Source organism: Brienomyrus brachyistius, chromosome 18, assembly GCF_023856365.1.
Source record: "Brienomyrus brachyistius isolate T26 chromosome 18, BBRACH_0.4, whole genome shotgun sequence".
In the NCBI taxonomy this organism is placed as follows: domain Eukaryota; kingdom Metazoa; phylum Chordata; class Actinopteri; order Osteoglossiformes; family Mormyridae; genus Brienomyrus; species Brienomyrus brachyistius.
Window position 1 is genome coordinate 14,824,943 of NC_064550.1, and position 23,535 is coordinate 14,848,477.

General features: G+C 46.1%; 1 protein-coding gene across 1 annotated transcript in view; it reads left to right on the forward strand.

Moving 5' to 3' along the window:
* The window catches only part of LOC125713165 (leucine-rich repeat-containing G-protein coupled receptor 6), a 75,049-nt gene that overhangs the window by 45,784 nt on the left and 5,730 nt on the right, over positions 1-23,535 (forward strand). Inside the window, exons 3-16 of the mRNA XM_048984106.1 lie at positions 1,676-1,747; positions 5,013-5,084; positions 11,356-11,571; positions 12,759-12,830; positions 16,656-16,724; positions 17,383-17,454; positions 17,666-17,737; positions 18,712-18,780; positions 19,280-19,351; positions 20,208-20,273; positions 20,709-20,780; positions 21,446-21,517; positions 21,996-22,121; positions 23,166-23,326. Of these exons, the coding sequence (XP_048840063.1) occupies positions 1,676-1,747; positions 5,013-5,084; positions 11,356-11,571; positions 12,759-12,830; positions 16,656-16,724; positions 17,383-17,454; positions 17,666-17,737; positions 18,712-18,780; positions 19,280-19,351; positions 20,208-20,273; positions 20,709-20,780; positions 21,446-21,517; positions 21,996-22,121; positions 23,166-23,326 (1,283 nt within the window). The remainder of the gene's footprint in view (positions 1-1,675; positions 1,748-5,012; positions 5,085-11,355; positions 11,572-12,758; positions 12,831-16,655; positions 16,725-17,382; positions 17,455-17,665; positions 17,738-18,711; positions 18,781-19,279; positions 19,352-20,207; positions 20,274-20,708; positions 20,781-21,445; positions 21,518-21,995; positions 22,122-23,165; positions 23,327-23,535) is intronic.

Sequence of the window (23,535 nt, forward strand, 5' to 3'; positions counted from 1 at the left end):
CTGTGTCGGGCCTTTGAGGAAGGCTCTTAATGCAGGTTATAGGATAAATGGCTGATCCTACACTGGAGTTGGTTCCAGATGCCATAGAGCCTCATCTCTATGTATGTTACAAAGAATATGCAAAAAACAATATATCTGTATTCATGCAAATCAAGGTTTATTTCTTTTCAGGATGTGCCTGTTTTCCTAGTGTTGGATACTGTTGTGTTACATCAGGCTTCATTCTGGGAGCTCATTCATACTTTATTTAGATGATCAACTGATCCCTCAGAAAATGATCCACTCAGCTTATCGTTTGCACTTAATACAAATTTTTTATTCAACATTTACAATCAAATATCGAGCCAAAAGGGAATCTTTAAATCATAAAGATCGGTTAGGGAAGTGCAGATTGTTGGTTCGAATCCCCGACCAGTAAGGCACCACTGAGGTACCCTGAGCAAGGTACCGCCCCAAGCACTGCTCCCTGGGCGCTGAATTAGCTGCCCCCTGCTATGTCACGAAAGTCACATATGGGTTAACAATGACCACTGATCACTAAATTCTAAATAAAGCATTATGTCTTATATTTGTATGCCTAGGAAAGTAAGTAATTGTAAGTAAAAAATCTGTGACATCAGCGAAAGAAGCATCGTACCGACCACTCTGGGTGCTGTTTTATGATGGACTGGCGGGGGGGAGGGGTGGGGGAGCCTTGGGTGGTCCTCACATCAATGGACCCGGCCCCTGTTAAATCTGTGATTCCAGCACATTGGTCAGGACAGCATTTGGACAGCGCTCAAACCACAAATAGATACAAACGGTTTGTAGGTGATTTGTTTAATAAACAAACTGATTAGCAAAAACGGGCTGATTTCACAGCTGCGACGGCGCATGTTTTCTCAAAACTAGCCTTGACTCTGTATCCCAGCAGGGCTCCTAGGTGAGAAACGGCCTCCAACGTCATGCCATGGTCTTGGAGCAATTTAGAAATCACACCAAGCGAGCACCATCAGGCTTCATTGCCATCAGCTTAGTTTCTGTGCTAAGGAGGAATGACTGACATCTCACACTATGCACCTACATTGAGCAACCAGCATAGAAATCATGGCCACTGCAAGACAAACTACTTCCCGTAGTTGCATGCGACATCTCTAACAGTTTTGGCTTTTCAAGGAATTCATATTGCATTCATACAGTTTTCATAGATAATGTGCATCAGTGAGAATCCAATGTGGGGTGAGCAGGTTGGAACTCTACACCTGTGAACAGATGGTCGTTGGTTCAAGCCTCTAAATCTTCAGAGTGGTTTTGCCATTGGCCACTTGAGCAAGACCCTTGACGCCAGTTCCTTTGGATAGAGGTGGCTGCTAAATAAATGCATTCCTATAAAAAAAATTGATTGAAAATTCTTGGTGGAATTTATGAAACTTTACTTCCATCCGACGCTCTTTGCAGAAAACCACTCGTGCAGTTTTTCATTCACATGGGACAGAGTGAGTTGACAGCAAAGCATGGAGGAGGTGGGCTGGGACATCTCCAGCTTCTGAGGAACCAGAGCCACACCCCTCTCTACCATGATCTCGCCTGAGCCCCCCCCATCCCTACTGTCAAAGCCAAACCAGACCTTCTGCTAAAAACATCACTGTTGACCACAAACCATGGAACCTGACCGCTTCTTCATATATCTCCACAGGCGACTGTCTGGAAATCACCTGAAGCAGATCCCTGGCACGGTCTTCTCAGGACTCTACAACCTAAAAGTTCTGTAAGTATCAAATTGTTGTTATTTTTGGATCATTTTATGATTGGAAGACAATCAAATTTTGATTGGACGTCAAATCTGATACTGCACTGGTGAAGCCGACCTAAGATTCAGGCTGAAGCATTAGCTCCTTTTGAAGAATTTGACCTTGAGACCTCTGGGTCCCCATCTAGATATAGTGATATCACTGTTGAGGTCAGCTCATCTATTTAGCATTCTCTGAGGTTATTTCAAACTTACCAGTAAACCTCCTTCCAAAGTACTTGGACCGTTACCTGTTACTCTGCAAATGTGACATCCATCCATTTTCCAAACCGCTTATCCTATTGGGTCGCGGGGGGGTCCAGAGCCTATCCCGGAAGCAATGGGCACAAGGCAGGGAACAACCCAGGATGGGGGGCCAGCCCATCGCAGGGCACACTCACACACCATCCACTCACACATGCACACCTACGGGCAATTTAGCAACTCCAAGTAGCCAGTCTTTGGACTGTGGGGGGAAACTGGAGTACCCAGAGGAAACCCCACGACGACATGGGGAGAACATACAAACTCCACACACATGTGACCCAGGCGGAGACTCGAACCCGGGTCCCAGAGGTGTGAGGCAGCAGTGCTAACCACTGCACCACCATGCCGCCCCCCAAATGTGACATGTAATGTGTATTAGCAAAATGTATACAGATGTGATCGAATAACATATACAAATACCTCATAAAAATTTGGGGCTCCCACTGCTCTTAAAAAAAACCACAATTTTTACTAATTTAATTGTTGATGTAACAGTAGATTACAATTCGTAGGTTTGGAAAACATATTTAAGCAGGCATGTGTGTATAAAGACACAGTCTTTGGCGTACAACAGTGTATTGCTGTCATTATTAAATATGATCCTAAGCTGTGTTTTCCAGCCGCGTAACAATAAACTACTGTGCAAATCTAAAGCTTCTCCAATTCAGCAGCAAAGGAAGCTGTTTCTCTTTAAAATTCCTGTGTGTGTCTGAATTAAAAGTAGGACAGCATGCTCACACCAGTGTCCTCCAAGGAAGACCTACAGGTGTACGGTCACTCGCTGAAGGACCTGGCCCCTGCAGGTGCGGGTGAAGACTCAGTTGTGGCATAGCAGCTTGACCACGTCACACTACAAAAGCGTTTTTATTTTTCTATAAGAAGTTCATTGAGCTCAGGAGCTGATTGGTGTGTGGCTCAGTGGGTTATGCCTCTATATGTGGAATCAGAAGGTTGGTGGTTCTAATCCCATGCTTGGCAGTGTAGCCATATCTCCTTTGGGTCTTTCACAAAGGTCCTTAACTCCCTGTGTGTGTTTTAGGGAGGAGAGTAAGATGGGATATGAGAAAACTGCTAGATTCCAATGTTCCTGTGCTTGTACTTGAGAAAATACAGTTTAATTTCATGAGGATGTTTGCTCTTAGTCACATTCCATCTTAGGCCTTAAGGTACATAAACACAACCCCTGCTTTCCCTGCTCACCTTCCGGGTGGGGGGGGGGGGAGGGGTGAGACTTAATTACCTGCTCCTGTGCGCCTCAGATCCAACCCAGCTGGGGGAAACAGTGTCCTTTTCGTCAAACCCCAAACCGGATGTTCCCAGACGAGACCAAAGCTGTATGGAATGGGAATATCATCTACAATGTTAATGGCTCTTATTTGTGTGGGAAAGGGGCGGAGGGGGGGCGGCTTTTGTTATGGGAGGTGCGATTAAGGATGGCAGGAGAAGCAACAGGTGGAGCCGGAGTAAAAGAACATGAGAACCTGGAGAACCCTTAACGGTTCTGGGGCCTCGAAGCTGTTTTGTGTGGGGTGGCCATCTTGCCATTTCAGAGAGAGTTCCCTATTGGCCTCCACATCAAACGTGTGTTCAACAAATAACTTTCTTGCTGACTTTGGCGACATGGACAGGACCCCAGCCTAAGACCAGACCCCTGGAAAATGAATTAATATCCCGTTGCCAGAAGGTCAGACAAACAGCTGCTTGCTCCGGTTACCTCTCTCTGTCTTCGCTGTGTCCCGACAACACAATTTCCCATTTTTTTCTTCTCCGTGGTCAAAAAGTCCCACAGCTGACCATGTTGACCACTTTGAGGGTCTGGCTTCATTGAGTCAAGGCTCAGTGTGACACTGACTCAGCCTGTTGACCAAGAAATACAAATAAAAAGTAGGAAATGTACTGTGAGATTCCTCGACAGTAGACCCCTTTGTCAAAACTCATTTTTCCGTCCCTGGATCCAGACAGGATGTCCTTGGCACATATTTGTAAGATAATTCATTCTTTGAGGTCGAGCCCCTGTGTTCTGGGGTGACGATTCGCCGGCCAAATCTGGAAGGGGGGGCCGCTTCCGCGTGTCATCCTTGATTGGCTGCGATGAAGCCGTCCGCTGTGTAATTCCCTCTGTCATCCTGCATGTCTTGCGGCGTGATTATTTACATTGTTCGGCAGGCCGGACCTCATTGTGTCAGCTTCCTCTTCCCCTTTATTTCTCTGTGTGTGTGACATCAACAGCCCACCCAAGGAGTTCCCCCCCCCAAAACCCCCACACCAGCTTTCTCTCTACCCCCTTTCTTCTCACATGGCCTGACTCTTCCTCTGGTTCTCTCATTTCCTTCTGAAACTGACTCCAGTCCGAGGGATGAAATGATATCTCACCCGCTGATTGAAGTCTGGAGCAAAGTCTGAGCTCCCTTCATGTAAATAACAAACTGTCTCTAAATCATTTAATTAAAGGAGGACAGCTCAGTAAAAATGTGAGGCCTGGAACAGGCTGGTCCGGGACACCATGACTTCACCAGCCCCCTTACCCCCCCTCTATCTTCACACGCTTCAGCAACTTTATTCTGTTTTTTATTTAGACACTTCTGACAGTGTGATTAGGGTTATATATTGCAGTGAAGTTTAGAAAAACAAGTCACAGGTACTCAGTGCTTCTCAATAAAACTGCCTATTTGGCTAGTGCTTTTATCCGAAGTGAAGTATTTTTGATAAAGCAGAGTAAAGTCCTTGGAGACATTTGCTCTGGGAGCCAAAGGGAAAACTACTCTAATGAGCTTGATATTAGACCCAACAACCTACCACAGGCGTAGTTCACCACTGAGAGACACCGAGGTTCCACCAAGATTTATCACCAGATTAAGTCCAGAGAGTCAACCATTACACCATGGGACCAATTGGAAACCAGCAGATTATAGTTAGCCATTGTTTGCCAAGCTCGTGTACTGCATCTAATCTGCATTGGTGCTTCTCTCCATTCCAGGATGCTACAAAACAACCATCTGGAGAGGCTGCAGAGCGAGGTTCCATGGGATTTGCCCAACCTGCTGTCACTGTGAGTAGCAGGCCCATTCCCTCGGGCTACAGCTTCTGCTCTGCTGGCTCCGCTTTCAGCTCAGGGGTTTTGCATGAAGCCTCAGAGGATCATGTTCTGCCTGAAGAGGGTGGGAGGGGTTGAAGTGCTTCTTTGGAAACAAAGATATATTTAACATGTACGGAATATGTCACCGTTAAGGGGAAGCATGTGACATCGAGCTCAAAAAAAACCGAGGGCCCCTGGCGGAAATTCAAGCTCATCCGCCAGTGTCCAGCAGCTGCAGCAAAGAGCACGCAGCTGTCGCACGGTGGTCATAGCGATGCACTTACTAAATCGCGATAGATGCAATAAACACAGGCGCCACATCCGCTGCAGGCCCAGGACCTGCCCCTCGGCCCAGGAAACACTCAATCGGCGTGTCAGTGTGTGACCACCACCCCCAAATTCTCAGTGTACCCACGTGGCAAGGGACGCCATAAATCAATAAACAGAGGGTTGTGGGATAGGGGAGGGACCTTGGGAACGGAAGAACCTGAGTCACAAGCCTGGGAGCCAATAGCTCATCCGGTACACTGTCATAATCCTCATGCTTGTGCGAGGGCGGTGGGGGGGGGGGGGGGGGGGGGGGGGGATATCATGACTGCTAAGTTTACCTCTTACTGGATGGCAGGAGAGAAATGAATGCAACAAAAGAGAAATCAAATAACACTCCCCATACATGAAAGCAAGCTGTCAAACGCTTGGGTAACACAATAACTCGTCTAGTATTTGATATCAAATCTAATAATGTGGAGCATGGATACGATTGCCTGTTACTGTAATCCCGCGATGAGGTAACCCTTGGCAGGAACCTCCAACAAAGCCAGCACCGGAAAACCGGGTTATTCATATGGGCTTATTAAGACCGCTAAGACCTTTATTAAGCTTCTACCGTTGGGGAAGATCGGGTTCGCGATTTATGGTGAGCGGGCTGATGGTGAAACAGGTGTTACAAGGCAGCAACAGTGCTCCATCTGAGCCGACCTCCGTCTCAGATGGTCCCAGATGTTGGGAGCATTTTGAGGAGAAGCTCCCCCCCCCCCCCCCCCCCCCCCCCCACACACACACACACACACACAGCGTCGCTTGCTCATTCCCTATCCCTGGCTCAGTCTCCTCTTCTCCGTTGTGTAGTTCCTTCTGAAGGAAGTCCCGTATAAGCCCTCGGCTTCCAAACCCTACTTTTTTGGAGCCAAAGTCTGAGGGCTCCTTTTTTTTTTGGTGCTCAAATCGCTTATGGGGTCGTCCAGGATTGGCTTTGACCGAGCCGGACGCAGGACCGAGCCACAGGAAGGAGCGGGAAGTCTGCATCTGGAGGAGGCAAACCTAGCAGCCACCGTAGCGTGGCCACTTCCCCCTGGGCAGACGTCGGCAATGAGCTGTGAAAGGGGCCACATTCCGGCAGCTTCTTTCCCTTCCTCTAGCATTCCAGCTACCCCGCACCCCCCAGTGACAGTGCAGCCTTTGGGCCCTACTCCCCTAACCGCTACCCCACCAAAGGTCCCGGCTAAGGATCCGGCCTCGCTCCGTTATTTGCAATCCCACATTCCAGGGATTATCCGAGTTTGCCTTGTTAATACACCGTAGACGTTAGCATCCAGTGTGTCGTGCTGTTCATCCGCTATCCTATGAATGGACTCCCTGTAAAGCAGTCCGATGCGTTTGTTTACCTTCCGCAAGGATGTTTTCGTGACATCTGAGGCAGAACAAATTCATTTCGCCTGCCACCAACATAGTTTTCCACATGGAGCAAAGGTTGCTGCTCCTCCTTAACCACTGAGTAACAGCCAGACCTTCCTCGAAGCTCTGCTGAAATGGCCAGGATCCAGGCAAGCTTACTTCGCCTTTAAACCAATAAAGCGGGAATGGTACTTCACATTTAAAGCAGCTACGAAGTCGAACTTTAAAGGCCGTCTTCACTTACGGGATGTGTCATTTTAGGTAATGATAACCTGTAAATCATAGTAGCACTTATATAATTAAAAAAAATCAGGACATCTTCTGGCACCTGATGAAAGGAGGGCTGAGGGGGAAGCCGCTACACTGGAGCATTGTGGGAGGTGTGCATAGACAGCTTGTTCCGTCATACCGCGGTGAGATTTGTGCACACTAACTATCATGCTAATTAGCACATCAAAAAGGCAATGAAAAATTGAACGCTTAAAAGAATACAGTCAGACTGGTGGATTGGGGGTAAAGGGGATAGGTGATAGGTGATCGGTGATCCAGAAGACACTGAAATCTCGTATCGTAAGGGTAGATATTTCTGCACTTTACGAAATATTTGCAGTTTCGCTTAATTAAAATGTACCCGCACTAGTGTATTCAGTTTCATTTCAAAAAGAAAATTAAAAATCTTTTTAGATCTCATAACGAAATGTCTCCATCCTTAATGATGCGTGAACTCACTGTAGACTAATTCAGTTAGTCATGGTGAAATCTGGGAGAAATTATTCAGCCAAGCATTGATATCAATGGCTTGTGATGTCATTCCTATGCAGGAATCTACAGTTTGTGAAATCACTTAAATCAGGATTAAAACAATAGACTGCAAGCAGATTTCCTTATAGAAATTTGAATGAAATCTTATTTTTTTCCTCTCTGATTTAATTTTGTTTTGTCAAGTCTACATACATCACATGCATAAATGTGCTTTGAAGAAATTTCTGAGTAAGATGATCTAGCATAAACAAAATTATTTAATTCCACAAAAAAAAAATATGTGGTCATTTGGGCTGCATTCAGAATGTGTTTCTTAAATTAAACATGTACCAGCTAGCAGATGCGGAGTACAAATGCCATAAGATTTTAGTGTTGAGGCAGAACTCAACGCTGCAATAGCTTCTTGTACTTTACAACAGTTCCTCTTATAGATTCTGTCAGTCCCCTTACTCAAGAGAGGAACCCATCTATGAGTCTATGCAAGTGTTCAAACTCAACCTTTCCCCTTCAGTGATACCGCTGGAAGTGAAGCTGTCAGCCTTTATTCATGGTTTTTGCTACAAAAGAGCACCTGGAACACCTCTAGCAGGTTTGGACCTGAAACCAACTATTGCAGGAAACAAATGATTAACTGGAAGCATGAGTCTCTGAGCTTCATAGACCAGCGCTGGGTGTGGAAGGCAAACTGTCAGCTTTTAGAAATAGGATAAAAGATTACTTTGTTTCCTGGATTTAATTAGGCTGTAGTAAACGGGACAACTATCCTTCAATACATACAATAGAAGATAAACTACGGTGTGTAGATTGAAAGTATACAGAGTGGACAACCATCAGCGCGGCAAGAAACAGTCCTAAAAGTGTCAGTCTTCTTAGAAGATCTATGGTGACGTCTTATTTCTGCGGTCTTCGCGGTGCCTTCTGACTCTTAAAAAATAATAATCAAAGAAACAGAATCTAGCCCGCGGGCTGATCCGCGGGGCCTTGTACACACTGTAGCATTCCAAAAACTGCAATAAAAAAGCCATTTCCCCACTCGCATTAAAGCCACCGCATCTCAAACAGAATTCCAGGCTTTAACGCGGATTCAAAGTATAGTTCATGTTTCCAGGGCATTGCAAAGATCACATCGAGGTGATCTAGCCCTGCTCCGTCAGAATGCGACCGAGATAAAGCTGGAAAGATTACGATCCTGCTGCAGTTTGAACACAGTTGGTTGAAAAACATTTTTTAAGACCGAAAAACAGTTTGTCAGGTCTGTGAATGGGAGAGAGATTTCTGTTGACAGACAACCGCTTTAGACCGAAAATAACAATATAGGCGGATAGTCCTTGGCAGCCTTTTAAGATAAGGTCTGTAAATTCTTTAGTCTTATGAAAGATACACACGTATTAATCTCGTCTGTTTCATCTGCTTGGGAAGACTCCCAGAAAAAAGACGAAAATCCTACAAGCGGACTCGAGTTCAGCATGAGAAAAACAGTCGCTCTAAATACCTGGCAAACACCTGGGAGAGAGATAGTGCTCTCAAAGCGACAGTTTTTTATTCATTGCCTTTGAGCTGTAATTATGAGATGCGGGACTGATGTCGGAGCAGCTAAGGAAAGCCGCGTGCCGAACGCTGTCTCTGATTATCGTCTGCTCTTGCTTTTTCTTCCTAACGCAGACGGCTTTTGTTGGAAGACCACCAGAACGTCTGATAAGCACATCAACATCTTTTCTTTTCTGTTTTTTTTTTATTTTTTTTATCGTGTTTCGACAGTTTAAAGGTGCCGCACCGTTGCTGAATTTGAACGCATCTGCACTCTTTATACTGTCAAAAATCCGAGGGCAAGAGAGGGGAAACACGTCTTCCTCAAAGACGGAGAAGGAATCCCGCTGGGATCCTTCAGTTTCTCCGGCCTCTTTTCCGCGCGTGGACGTTCCTGTGTGCCCCTTTCACCTCAGGTTCCTGGAATGAGGCAGACCAGGATTGAACGCACACCATTGGCGTCATATTGGCGCGGGTCACGCGGCTGAAAGGGGATTCTGGGGGGGGGGGGGGGGCATGTAGAGCACCTCAACCTTCCCAGCATTCCCTGAGTGTTCATTGTGGGGGGGTGGGTAGGTGTTGGCAGAGCCAAAACATTTACATTCGGGGAATTTGATGTCGACAGATCTCGAAGGCCGATGAAAGCGGTCTGGAACAGAGCTGACATTGCTGCAGAGCTATTTTATCTTACTTATCACCTCTAATAAAAGCTGTCGCGCGTCGAATAAAGTTTCTCAACAAGCTCCCTCCGGGTCCATCACCCAACCCCCCTATCTCCCCCCCCCCCCCCCCCCCCCAGCATGCAGGCGAGCAGAATAAATCTTCCAGGGGGTCAAAGTCAGAAATGCGCTGAAATCTGACATTTTTATGTTCTTGTTCAGTGTGACAAGCTCATCCATTATGTGGAGTGCAGAGGGACAGAGTGATCTGAAGAGGGTCGGGGGGCAGCCATATATCACGGCTGGGGGGGCCATTCGTCTCTGTCGCGGAATCATCAGGGTGTAGAAACGTCGCCACAGAGTCACAGACAGGACTTTGTGGTGACAGACAGCCCCCATCCTCTGTCCTGCTCCTCCAGTTAGATCCAGACGCTGCCATGCTCTTCCAGTCTCTCTTGGTTCTCTTTCCTCGATAAACGCAGAATATTCCAGAACTCCCAGAGGACTCCTACAGAGCCAAAAGCACACTGGTTCGCTTCTCCTGTGGGTTTAAATGTGGCAAAGGTGAAATAAATCAGCAGCTCCTTCAAAACTGAAACCATGAAATTGCTGAAATTGCCTGTTGGTGCAGAATTATACAAAATCACAAGGGTGGGGAAGCCTTGCACCAGCAAGCGGCTGACAGAATGATAATAGCTATTGGTTTTTCACGAGGCCTTAATGTGGTCGGGACTATTGTGTCGTTTCTGCGGAGTGTAGTACTGCAGGGCGGGGAGATCTTTTCTCTTTCATGGTGTTCTTAAAGCCATCTTCCCTCAAGTAATTATATTTCACTTTCTTGGCAAGCTGCTCTTTTTCACTAGGTACCGGGTGGGAGGAACACCTGTACAGCTTGCCGGTATGGCCCCCGTGAAGCTCGTCGCCACACGCGCGTGCCTCCACCCGCCCCAGGATAAGCATGCTCTGATGGTGTAAAGATAGGGCAATTAGCCTAGGAATAAATCACAGAGCGCCTCCCCCAGGAACCCCCTGGAACTGCAAGTTACATAAAGAGGACAGGGAACTGAAAAAAAAGTGGTATGCAGTGGGGGGGGGGCTTAATTGCATAATTACTGTAGCACAAATACCAAGAGGTTCAATCCTTCCCACCCACAACAGAGGATTCTATAGGAGATCTCACAGCAATTGTTGCCAGTTTCTCATGCAGATTTTTTTGTTCCCTAATAAGAATTCCATGCATGTAAAGAAAATGAAGGATAAAGCAAACAAAAATGCATATCAGGACAGGGCAGGACAGGAACCCAGGAACTTCCCTCAAATTCGTGGCCCTTCTGTCTAGGACATTCTGAGCTGGGGTTTGCAAAGGGCAGAGAATGTTCAGGAAAAAGATGGCCCAAGATGTGTTTGTTGATTTCTTTTAACAAGTTTATTCACCATTTTTAGGGGGGGGGGGGGGGGTCAAATGCTACAAAAACCTTATTTGTTTATGGAGCTCATGCTGAATCTAAGTTCATCGCTCTTCCTGACGCCTCTGAGGCCGTGTGGTTGTTGACTGTTCAGAGATGGCCGAGGAACATCTGGATAACATTCTCGTTACTGGTGCACTCCCTGTCTGCATGCAGGCGCCTGGATGCCAACCTGATCTCTGAGGTTCCCGAGCAGACCTTCTCGGGCCTGCGCTCGCTGAGGCACCTGTGGTTGGATGACAACGTGCTGGCGGAGATTCCCGTGAGAGCCCTCAGTCGGCTGCCCTCCCTGCAGGCCATGACACTGGCACTCAACCGCATCATGCACATCCCTGACGGCGCATTCCGGAACCTCTCCAGCCTGGTGGTGCTGTAGGTTCTCCTCTGTCAACGTCTCAAAAATGTTTCTCCCTAGGGAGCAGGTACTATCGTGGTCAAGGACCCAGATTTGTTACGTGACATGTTCAGCTCCATGGGGGGAGGGCCCACTACCCAATCACAAGCTTGGAGTCCTCCGGGTACTCCGGTTTCCCCCCACAGTCCAAAAACATGCTGAGGCTGATTGGACTTGCTAAATTGCCCGTAGGTGTGCATGTGTGTGTGAATGGTGTGTGAGTGTGCCCTGCGATGGGCTGGCCCCCCATCCTGGGTTGTTCCCTGCCTCGTGCCCATTGCTTCCGGGATAGGCTCCGGACCCCCCGCGACCCAGTAGGAGAAGTGGTTTGGAAAATGGATGGATTAAAGAAAGAACTCTGGTATCGGAGTCTGTATCAGAATCTGTATCAGAATCTGATCGGAACTGAAAAAATGTGGATCTGCCCATCCCTAGTTACTATAACCCCCACCGCCCCGTAATTATGCCCATGATCATCTAGATGGATGGATGGACATCTGACACCCCCCCCACCCTGACACACTCTGCATCTACACACTGGGCATATTGCATGACGTGTGCTGTTCTACATTTTGGCCAAATATACATCCATATAGCCCCAATAAAACAAAACTATTCATGGCATAAAAGTAATGAACAAAAATTTTAACATTCATCATCTAGATCAGAGTTCATAACAGGTATGTTAGCATCTAGTGGCTGATGGTTGGTTATAATGAATCATGACCGATTCACATAGGACAATTTAACTAAACATAATGAATATTTTCTTTTAAACAAGAATGCTGGTACTTAGCCAGTGCTAAAAGCTATAAAATTGTGATTTTAACTAACTGCATAACCAAGTCTTTTGCGGAACGAATCTCCTTTATTGAAACAAATCAAGAGGATGACTATCATGTCTATATATGTGCTTTACCACTATATAATACGTACCTGTGGTGTCCCTGGTATTTTAGCTCATCAAACACAAACAAAAGTACAAAAGTATTGTAATACCCTTCCAAAACACAATTCATATTTAGTACTTTTAAACTTAACATTTAATGTGCGGAAATTATACATTAACCCGACTACATTTTACAAAGTGAATTTACTTTACTTCATCTATAACTGAATATGGGTAAAAATCCGAAATAATACGTCTTCTCGTGTTTGTGTTTAGCCACCTTCATAACAACATGATCCAGAGCCTCGGGCAGACGTGCTTTGAAGGACTGCACAATCTAGAGACACTGTGAGTATTTATTTAGATTTTTTATATGAATTTCTGAAATGAAATCCAGCTATGCCGACCTGAGCCGGTGCACGGATCGCGGGCAGACCGCCATAAGGAAACACAGCAGTCTCCCGCGCCTGGTATTCAGCATCGCGGGGCGGGACTGCGACAGTCTTCCAACGAACAAAATTTCCGGATCTCCGGTGCTTTTGCTCAGAATAATTCTGGCTGCACATCAGACACGCTTCCCACGATGCCGTTTCTTCCGTGAGGGTTCGCGCAGCTTGTGTTTGAGTAATGAGCAGGAAACAGGCAGATGTGCATCCAGACGCAGGCATCGTACACGTGTACACACACACACACACACACACACACAGTGCTGGCATTGTAAATAAAGGTGCGTTACCAGCTACCCACTAACTGCTGCTGACTTCAACAGAGGCTTTGCCCATATCTATTCATCTATATCCGTTTCAAGAGGTTTATCTTTTCTATTTTATGCGTAAATATATCACTGACAAAAATACAAACTGAAACGAAGTGTTTAGGAACGGCTGTCAAATCCTGAGGCTTTTCAGAGGCAGTCTAGGAAAATATTACAGTCCGTGGAGGCTGCGCTGTGTACTACACTAGTTAAAAAAACTGGTAGATTTATTTTAAAACCAAAACTGTTATACTCTGTCTGACACTTGTATGAATTCAATTTACAAGAAAAAAACTTGCTCAGTTATATATCATTGTCTCAGTATGGCATCCTGACATAGCTAATGCATAATATGACGTTTTATGTTAAAGCACGATCCCCGTTTCGATGGGTCAGCAGGTAGCACTGTCATTTAGGGCTTTAAAGACGCTCCTCAGAAGGTATTTGGTTCGGGTCCTGGGAGTGCTTTCTTTGGAATTTCTTTAACATAATTTTCCAGATGTGGCGAAATGGTAATTTGCTTGAATGGAATTCTTAAGTATAACCTAAAACGTCCCAAAGCGCTTACACTCGAATTGTGAAATTAAGTTCTCTCCAGTGGGGGGCGGGCCTGGGGGGGAGATGCAAATTAGGCTTCGTAATCGTGGCCGAAATCCCGCAACACCGCCGGTAAGCTGTCAGGGTGTACTTCTCCACATCAAAAGAATTTAAATGTTGAGCGAAACGGGCACCGCGGAACCAGAGAAAGTTCTCATAAAACAGCTGGATTGTGATGTCAGATCAGTATGGGAAGGGGGGGGGGGGGGTGGCTCGAGCTCAAGCCAGAGGCATGGTGGTCTGCTGGAAAGTGAGTGCTTGACACCTGCTTTTTAATGACCTACTGAAGTGTAAAAAATGATGTGCCCCCCCGATTTTATGACCTGTTTCAGCTCGCTAGGATCTCACACCCAGCTTTTCACTTTATTTCAGCGCTATTACGAACACCCATCCGCTGTGTGGGCTAAAGCCATCCGCTTGGGGAGTTTTTGAAGGAATTTTCTGATGGTGGGAAAATGTAGGGCAACAGACATGGACGTGGAGATGAAGCCATTGAGGGCTGTGCTGTGGAATAATAGCAACTGTGTTCTACAAAAGAAAGAAATGCTTTGGCTCTTAAGCCCCCCTCACACATTAATTACCACCCCCTCCCCAGCAATCTGCATTATCGACAGCAGCACTCAAACTACAAACTTGCATGGGAGCCCTGTGGTTTGGACCCTGTAGGCCACAAACAGTCACTACAGAAAATATTAAGTGAAAGCTCATTTAGTAGATGCTATGAGCTTCTGATGCTACCCGCTAGCTATTTATTTAGTTTCTGGAATATCTGAGGAGGGCGGGGGGGTGACTTTTTGAATGGGGCCTTCGAAATAATAAACTTGCCCCAGAATATGGACCCAAAAGAAAAGAGATTTTCTGTTAGCAATAACGAAGGGTAACAATGAAAAAACACCCGCAATCCCATCGCAGCCTCTTAGAAAGCACCGCTGACTCCGTTACTGTTTAACATCCGCTCTTGATATCAAAGAGAAACAAGGTAGAGGCTTTTGCTTTGAAGTCAGGCCTTTCCACATGGAAATTAGATTCAATATTTCCACAAGTGTTGGTTTTGCTTTTGTAACTTTTTGCTTTCCTGGGGTCAGCACGTCGAACCGTTCACAGTTCTCATTAGAGAGAGGAGCAGTGATTTCAAGGTTCAAGCCTTGGCTCAAATGTGTGCAGCTGAATACCGAGTTATGATAATACAATTAGGTTTTTTTATTTAAAAAAAAGAGAAAACAGTCCGAGTACGAGGTCATGCCGCGTATCTGATTACAGCATCTATCCCCGAGGTAATTAAGGCAGAATGTCACGCTAATCCACAAGAGTGCGATCACTTACGCGTAACGCAAGCCTCTTCTGCGGACCGGGTACCATCTGTGTCCAGCTGGTTCACCGAAAGCGGGTCTGGGAGTGCCCAGGGATGCGCCTCAGAGCGGACCGGCCATGGTGCAGAGCTCGCCTCACTTTGTGTTGTTGTTGGGCCCGAGTTCTTCTGGCATCTCGAGTGTGGGATCGCGCCCCCGATCCAAACAATGATGTCGCTGTAGGAAATGAAAAGCATTATCCGGCTGGGCTGTATCAAAGAAACATTTCAAAACACCGGCACAGAAAGGCTGATTGATGTTCTAAACAAATGGAGAGCAAAACCAGACATCTCTGCCTCGGAGGGCAAAGCTCATTTACAGCCATTCGTTTTTCTCTTTTTCAGGTTTCGGTTAGTTGAAGCCATTCCTGTCTGATGAAACACGTTAAATAAGGCTGATAAACCTCCTCTACTTTTAATATGAGTCCTGTGGGTGCTTCATTGAGGCTAAAGTTAAGTGAAATGTTAAACCAGCTATTCCTGATAACCGAGATTCTAACGCTGAAGATAGGCGATGCCTGGATCTCAGGTGGATATCAGTCTATCTTCAAAAACCTGCGGAGGATCCAGACATACCCAATTAGGAGGCACAGGTTAACTAATTAGGCTTGAGTGCCAGTTTTTAGCTCCCCCTACAGGCCGGAGGTTATACCTGGCCATGGTAACCTCCACCACCCCACATCTTTGTGAATTAGAATAATTGTTTAACCCCCTCACACGTGGGAAAGGAAGCCTTTATCGGAAGAGCAAATGTTTGACTCCACCTGGGCTGTTAGCCAAGATCGGCAGTGCTTAATTCCCGGACTCGTTTAAAAAGGGCTGGCATTGAGCCAAAAACCTTCTCAGATATATAAACATTTAGGCTGTTTTGAAAGCTTACGCTTAACACTGAAGGATAAGGCTCATAATTGCGCGGATAATGAGATGCATTCACAGCTTTGCTTTGATAGCCTGTGCCAAAGTCGTCACGGCGACAAGGAGACGTTCACCTGCCTTTCAACTGCGCAAGCGTTTGTTGGGCAAAACAAACCCAATTATCAACAAAAACAATTACCCCCACCCCAACCTTCCCCCACCACTGCTGATTGCTAATTGGTTCATTTAAACATAAACATTGGGAAAAGCAAGCATTTATGCGTAGTGTCGATAGTTTTTCTTGGCATAGGTCAATGGTGTAATGCAAAAGTTTCTTGCTAGGATGCTGAATGCATGTGTGAGAGGTTTCTACTGAATTGTCAATCTGATGATTCACGATATGTGTATTTATTTTGCTGATTGAAACTGTTTTTTTTACGTACAGCCATTTCAGTTTCAAAACGTAAAATTCAAACGCAAGCTGCGGGGGGTGTCCGGTGGTTTGCATGCGGTGGAGAAGGTTCCGGCTTCCTGTCTGTGCTGTTATACCTTTCAAGCTGCCCCAATCTGCACCCCTGACCTGAAACCCACACTCCTGTGTCCTCCGTCTCCTTCCCAGGGATCTGAACTACAACAACCTGCAGGAGTTCCCGGCCGCTATCAGGACGCTGGCCAAACTTCAGGAGCTGTGAGTGTTCCCACCCCGATAAAATCCGGTCCTGCTTCCGCTGCCACTGCGCTTCCCATCGAGTTTTTCAGCCGGACGCCAAAGAGTAGCTGCTTCATGCTACGCGGAGTCTGTTCTCCTACCGAAGGTTATAAAATGATTGTTATGGGACCGACAAATAGGGCTAGAAACAGTCGCTCTAGAACCACATTTTATTAATTGACAAATGGAACTGGCCGTTATTAATGATGCTGGACGATCTGTCACACACCAAGGCTGCAGGGTGTTGACCTGAGCTAAGCCTTCCATGTTTACACCTATCGCCCCTGGTAACAGCCGACCCACAGGGCCCCCAAATGCTACTTGGAGGTGATATAAAAGGCTAATGAGACCCCATCTCTTTTTTATTAACCCCCCCGCAATAAGGAGTGATGAAGCCGATTATGGTTTGTCACGCTAGTAATCTGGTCATCTGAATTCATACTGCAGTCTCTCGGATCCCACCTGCTTTGAGTAACCAAATCCTGTTATTCGTTTATCACAGAAGCCCTTTGCACTCACTGTTATCTTCCGTGACTCTTCCATGGCGTTCATGAGTCGCGTACGGGTGCTGGTGTGATTGTTCACTGTGTCGTGGGTCACTGCGATGCTCAGGCTGAAGTCCGACTCTGTCTCACAGGGGCTTCCACAACAACGACATCAGATGCATTCCAGAGGGCGCCTTCGTGTGGAACCCGCTCCTGCAGACTATGTAGGCCACTCAAACTCCCTTAATTTTGGTGTTTGTGTTTGTAGTGAATTATTTATCATTCGGGCGCCTCTGGCTCTACATCAGGAGTTACTGACATATTTAACGATGTGTCATCATACCGAAGTAACATGTGCATGGAGAACATTTCTTGGAAGTTGGGAAGCAGTTCTCTGCATGTTCCTGACAAGGCACTCTCTTTTCCCCCCTCCAGCCATTTCTACGAAAACCCAATTCAGTTTGTGGGAAGATCGGCCTTCCAATTCCTGCCCAAACTGCACACGCTGTGAGTGTTTCCCATCCGGTTCTCGAGCATGAAATAAAGGGTGACATATTTTAGCAGCTAGAATATTTCATAAGGTCTAGCAGATAATTCTGGCCGAAGGTGTCATCTTTCTTTCGGTGCCAGTTCATTGTTAGATGAAAACCGAAATCTGATTTCAATACCCAGAATTTAGTCCAGATTTTCGCATTATAAAGTACATTTGACATATTTAGCAGATGCTTTCATCCAACGTGACATATGTTTTTAAGAACAGGGTCAGCTAACTGGAGCAATTGGGGGTAAAGGGCCTTGCATCAGTTTCCCAATGATGAGCGACTCTGCCAACGATGGGATTTAAACTGCCAGCTATCTAAGTCTAAGCATATATTAACGTACTAAGAAACACACTGCCCTCAAGTCACTGAAATCATGAAATCTCTTCTGCTAATAAAAAATTATCTGTGGAGATCTATAATAACAAGCATCTCATATTAATACCAAAATTTTCTATAATTTAACTGGGAATAAATCAGTGCATTTTATGAGGTTGTTTGCCCTTGAGATTTTCGCTGTGTTTTCACCCTGATGAGATGCTGGATCAGTTGGTCCCTTTGTAACAGGGGCAGGGAGCCTGATCCATGGAGGGCTGGTGCGGGTTTTTGGGATGGCCTCTCAATCAGCCAATAATAAAGCAGGGGTTGTCAACTTCAGTCCTGGGGAGCCACTGTTATTGGTCGATTGAGAGGTCATCCTAAAAACCTGCACTCACACCAGCTCTCCAGGGATCAGGGTCTCTATCCCTGCGTTATAAAATATCAGAAAGCATTAATAATCTGCTGAGAACATGAGTTCGCTGAAGGAGAGAAGGCAGCTTGCAGGTGTCTCGACTGCTCTCTGGACTGGCGGGGTACAGAAGCCATCAGCCATGTTCCGAATGCCCGTTTTGTTTATGGCATCCTAACGGGCCCCTAATGAGGTTCGTCCATCTCTTCCAGGTCCCTCAATGGAGCAACAGAAATCAGGGAATTCCCTGATCTCAAAGGAACCACCAGTCTGGAAATTTTGTATGCATTTCCCTTCTCTCATCTTTCCAGCTTTATTATTTTTAATAACCAGACCGATAAATAAGGATTCAGTTGTATCACGTCACTCATGTTAATCGGCATCATGATAATCACCGTAAAAACAAAAACAATGTGAATCATACAATGCCGCTCTGTCTTACGTAATGAACGGGGCTGAGTGTTTCATTCCCTTTCATTGGCAAGTTATCGCCGATGGAAAAATGTCTCTAACTGCAACTGACAAGTTTGAACGTCACGGAGGTCTTGCCAGTGGAAAAAAAGGTCCTGCATAAACACTCCTTTATCCAGGGGGCAAAAATTTGGGGTAAATGAGATGGACAATGGGGGTGGGGGGGGGGAAGGCAACCCCCAACGATGGGTTTTTTTCTTGTTTCTATGCAGTCCCTGGCTGTCTCTCATTTCTGCAGGGGGGTGGGATGCTCAGTGGTTTCACCCGACATCCGCTCACATCCTACTCCTTTCGCTCCCTCTCTTGCAGGACCCTGACCAGGGCAGGCCTCACTTCCCTGCCCCAGGGTCTGTGTCAGAAGCTGCCCAGCCTGAGAGTGCTGTGAGTTTGTGCCCCTACCGCTCCAGCGCCATCGCTGGCCCAGCCACCTCCACCCAAACGAAAACATGACAGTACTCATTACGCCATGATTGCCCACTGTGCTAATGTTGGCATAAGTAACTATGTTATTGCTGGGGTTAGTCATTGTGTTATTGCAGGGATTTATCTGTACGTTAATGTCGGGATTAGTTAGTGCTTCGTTGTTGGGCTTAGTAATTATTCTGATGCTTGGATTAGTTATTGGTCATTGTTGGGATTGCTTATTGTGTTAATGACGGGATCAGCCATTGGCCCAGTGTTGATACGGCAGCTACTCTTTAGGACATTCCTAGGATTGCTCATTTGGTCATCGTTAAGATGTTGCATAGCTTGTAGTTGTTAGAGTCACAATTTCTTCTCTGGTCCTGATGTGTTCATCATATCATCTTATTACATCCATCTATTCATCATCAAACAAAGTACTAGGCAATGGGGGGGGGGGGGGGGGGGGGGGGTGGCTGGAGCCTATCCCTGACTGCACAGGCCCTCATGCAGGAAAATTCCCTGGACGGGAAAACCATTAAATAGACCAAGTGAGAGCAGAGACACATATATTTTCATAACTGCAGATATGGGCTATCCACCAAAAAATAGCTCACTGTGGCACATATAAATCAAGTGAGCCCTTTGGACAAGCATATCCACATGTGGCTGGGAGTCAAAGTGTATGGCGTAAGGTTTGATGTGGAGCATCGTTCAGGAAGTGCGTACTTCTTTATTTAGAACAGAAAGCTGAAAACCCATTGGGAGGTACAATGGATGGCAAAGGAACACACCCCCGCTTGGCTCTGAACGTCCTCTCATGATGTTTTAACAGGGAACTGTCGTATAACCAGATAGAGGAGCTGCCCAGCTTTCATCACTGCCAGCACCTGCAGGAAATGTACGTGTGGCCTCTGCAATGAGACGGTGACCTGCAGCACTTCCACACCACTGCTACGCTCATCTGTGGATGTTTCCTCCGCATTTCATTTCCTGAAGCATTTTCAACAGAGATTTTAATGTCATATTGAAAGCAAACAGGCGGCAGAACTATGTCATGAAAATCTTACACTGCATGTCCTTCCAGGCACCATTAAACAGAAACACAAACGTGTTAAAGACAGAATACAATTAAACCGTAAATCACTAAGACAATAAACGAGAATAATTATGCAAGTTCTGTTTCGCTCCCGATGAATGACACTAAACGTGAAGGACATCATACACATTGTGTTTATATCCACGATGTGATATCCAACACTACCATGCCACCTTATGACTATTCCCCCTGGTGGTCAGAAGGAGTCACACCAATGGCTGTTTCGAATTTCCGCAGAGGTCTCCAGCACAACCTGATACAGGAGATCGAAGCCGGAACGTTCCACCAGCTTGCCTCACTGCGCTCCATGTGAGTAGCCCCCCACCTCCCAGCTCCATCTGCCTCCCTCTGCTTGCCCCATCCTCTAAAAGATAATAAAGAAAATGTGCGGTGAGGTGATGGTGATGCACCCCCCCCTTAAAAATCTCATGCCCCTTTCATGGCTCTGCTCAACATCATTTGGCAGTGAGAAAGAGCACTGGAATCAACATGCCCAAAGGGTCCAATCTGCTGTGTTGATCTCACGTCTTGGGGTAGAGAATGACCCGCATGACCAAACTGGAACAGCGCTAAATGTACCCTTCCTGATTGGCATGGACCAGTCGTGTCAAACCCTAATATGAGCTCTTCCCTCAAGGAGGCCACCTGAGCTATTTTTTGAGCCGAATGAGAAACGAGAGAGAACAAAAAACACATAACATCTCTATTCCGTTAATCTGTAAGTGAGCCCAGTCTATGCTGATCACTTAAACAGAAGATTACAAAGCTGAAAGCTAAAGATCGAACAGCAGGCCAAACTATTAAATGAATTATAAGTATGAAACGGGCTGCATAACACTGGATCCGTCCCACAAGCCAGGAGTTCGAGACCTCTAGCGTAGAGGAAAACACTGAAGACATTGCAGCTGAGCGTGTGTATCGGTGACTAGCCAGCAACTTGCCTGATCCTTGTCGTCCCGATTCCTGCCTCGCAGAGACCTCAGCTGGAACCGCATAACAACCATTCACGAAGCCGCCTTCATCTCCCTGCAGTCCTTGGTGAAACTGTGAGTCTGCCTCCCTCCCTGTACCCTCATACCGCATTAGATTAGACGAGAATAAATATGAGGTTCGCCTACACAGAGATCCAGCTTCATTACTGCATATGGTTCAGTTGTGTAACCGTGAAGGTGCTTTGCTTGGCGCCGATTACAGTAATTTTAGCCGTAATTATGAAAAACTCGTATGTGAACGTGAAGCGCGAATGAAGTTTACTAGATTACTTCAGTAATGCAGAATAACTAAGGATTTACGAGCACCTATTCAAAAATATAACCCCTGTACTCATAAAGATCCGCTTATTAATACCTATTCCAATCAAACGGTGTGGCGTACAATTTAACAAACGATTCAAGCATGATTGACCTCTCCTACATGGGCCTTTGTCACACTGCTACCATTACTGAGAAATCTAGAGTCATCAAAGAAGTGTACTCTTCATGATATCATCATCATGACTGGAATCATCTGTTTGTCCGTCTGTAGGGACCTATCTGACAACTTCCTGAGCTCGCTACCACTAGAGGGTCTCGCCAGTTTGACCCACCTCAAATTGAGGGGCAACAAAGCTCTGTCTGGCTCCTTCAGAGAGGAGGACTTCCCCAAGATGAGGTAACGCTTTCCTTCTACAGCACCATCCACTCTGCTGCTTAGACCTTTGGAGATGGAAGACAGCAAATCCTTGTATCCGTTATTAGAGCTAGACATGGATTCACCTCATGAGATATGCAGGTTCAATCATGTCCCATCAGAGAAACGCTGGATGGCAGTATTCTGATAATCCATATCCATACCTCTGAATGTAATGTGCCTTCAGATAAAATCTGTTTTAACAATTATGTGTGTACAAACCAACACAAAACATAAACCACCCGTACCCATGAAACGCTTTCAGCATCAATCTTAATAACTGCATCGGGTTCGAGGTTTGTGTCGATACTCCTTGCAGGCACAGAAGAAGATTGTACCGACCTGTTGTAGGTAACTGCTTAAAAAGAGGCTCTTAATAAATACCTCCGCTTTACAGTGATTCAAACGATGCCCAGGGCAATGGACGCTCTCCAGCCGTGGAGGGGCCCAACCTTCAAGGGAAGACAGAGCGACGATTGTTCATAACAGAGAATCGGCTAATAATGGAAAGGATGCAGGAGCCATTTAATGGTGTTTCAAATCTCAGCACTTAAGTAAAAAAAGGCAGTGTGTAAAGCTTGTGTTTGAGTAGGATTATTTTGTCATTTTACCTTGTTAAGAAGATGTCTACAAGCATTCCATTGCTGCTGGAAACATGTGTCTGTGGGACAGCAGCAGCTTTGCCAAGAAAAGGCTGATGTAGTTTTGTCGGGTGACAGGCCCTTCATCCATCCACTCGTCTTCCAACCACTTATCCCGATCCAGGTCACTGGTGTTGACATGTTGTAGGATGAGTTGTAAGAAAACAAGGTGGTAAATCTAGCCTTTAGGCAAATTTTGTTCCAAAACAGAATATTTTGTGCAAAAAAAAAAAAACTAACATTTACAGCGGGGACCTGCAAAGTCCTTAGATTTAAGCCCCACGTGTCATTTTACCGGCATTGTCGATGTCTCAGTCATCTTCCAGAAAGCCCTCAAGATCTTCTGAATGAGCATGTCATAAGGGTCCCCTTGATGTTTCAACAGGGTCATCGAGATGCCGTATGCTTACCAGTGCTGCGTCTACGGCGTCTGCAGCGGCAACTACAAGGCCGGCAGCCACTGGGAAGCCGAGAGGCTGCGAAACCAGGAGGAAGACCTGCAGAAGAGGAACATAGCCCTGTTCCCACTCCACCCCGACACTAACTGTAAGGCCTGGCACTGCTTGAGTGCAGCCACACTGGAGTGCAGAATCACATTTAAAAAATCGCATAAAAAATAGCTACCTCTCAGATATGACAAAATATGCAGGATGGATAAAGCGGATATGTACGATGTCTGTATTTTCACTTTGCGATTTTATTTATATGTTAGGATCCCCTGTCACCCCACACTTATTGTTAATCTGCCTGACATT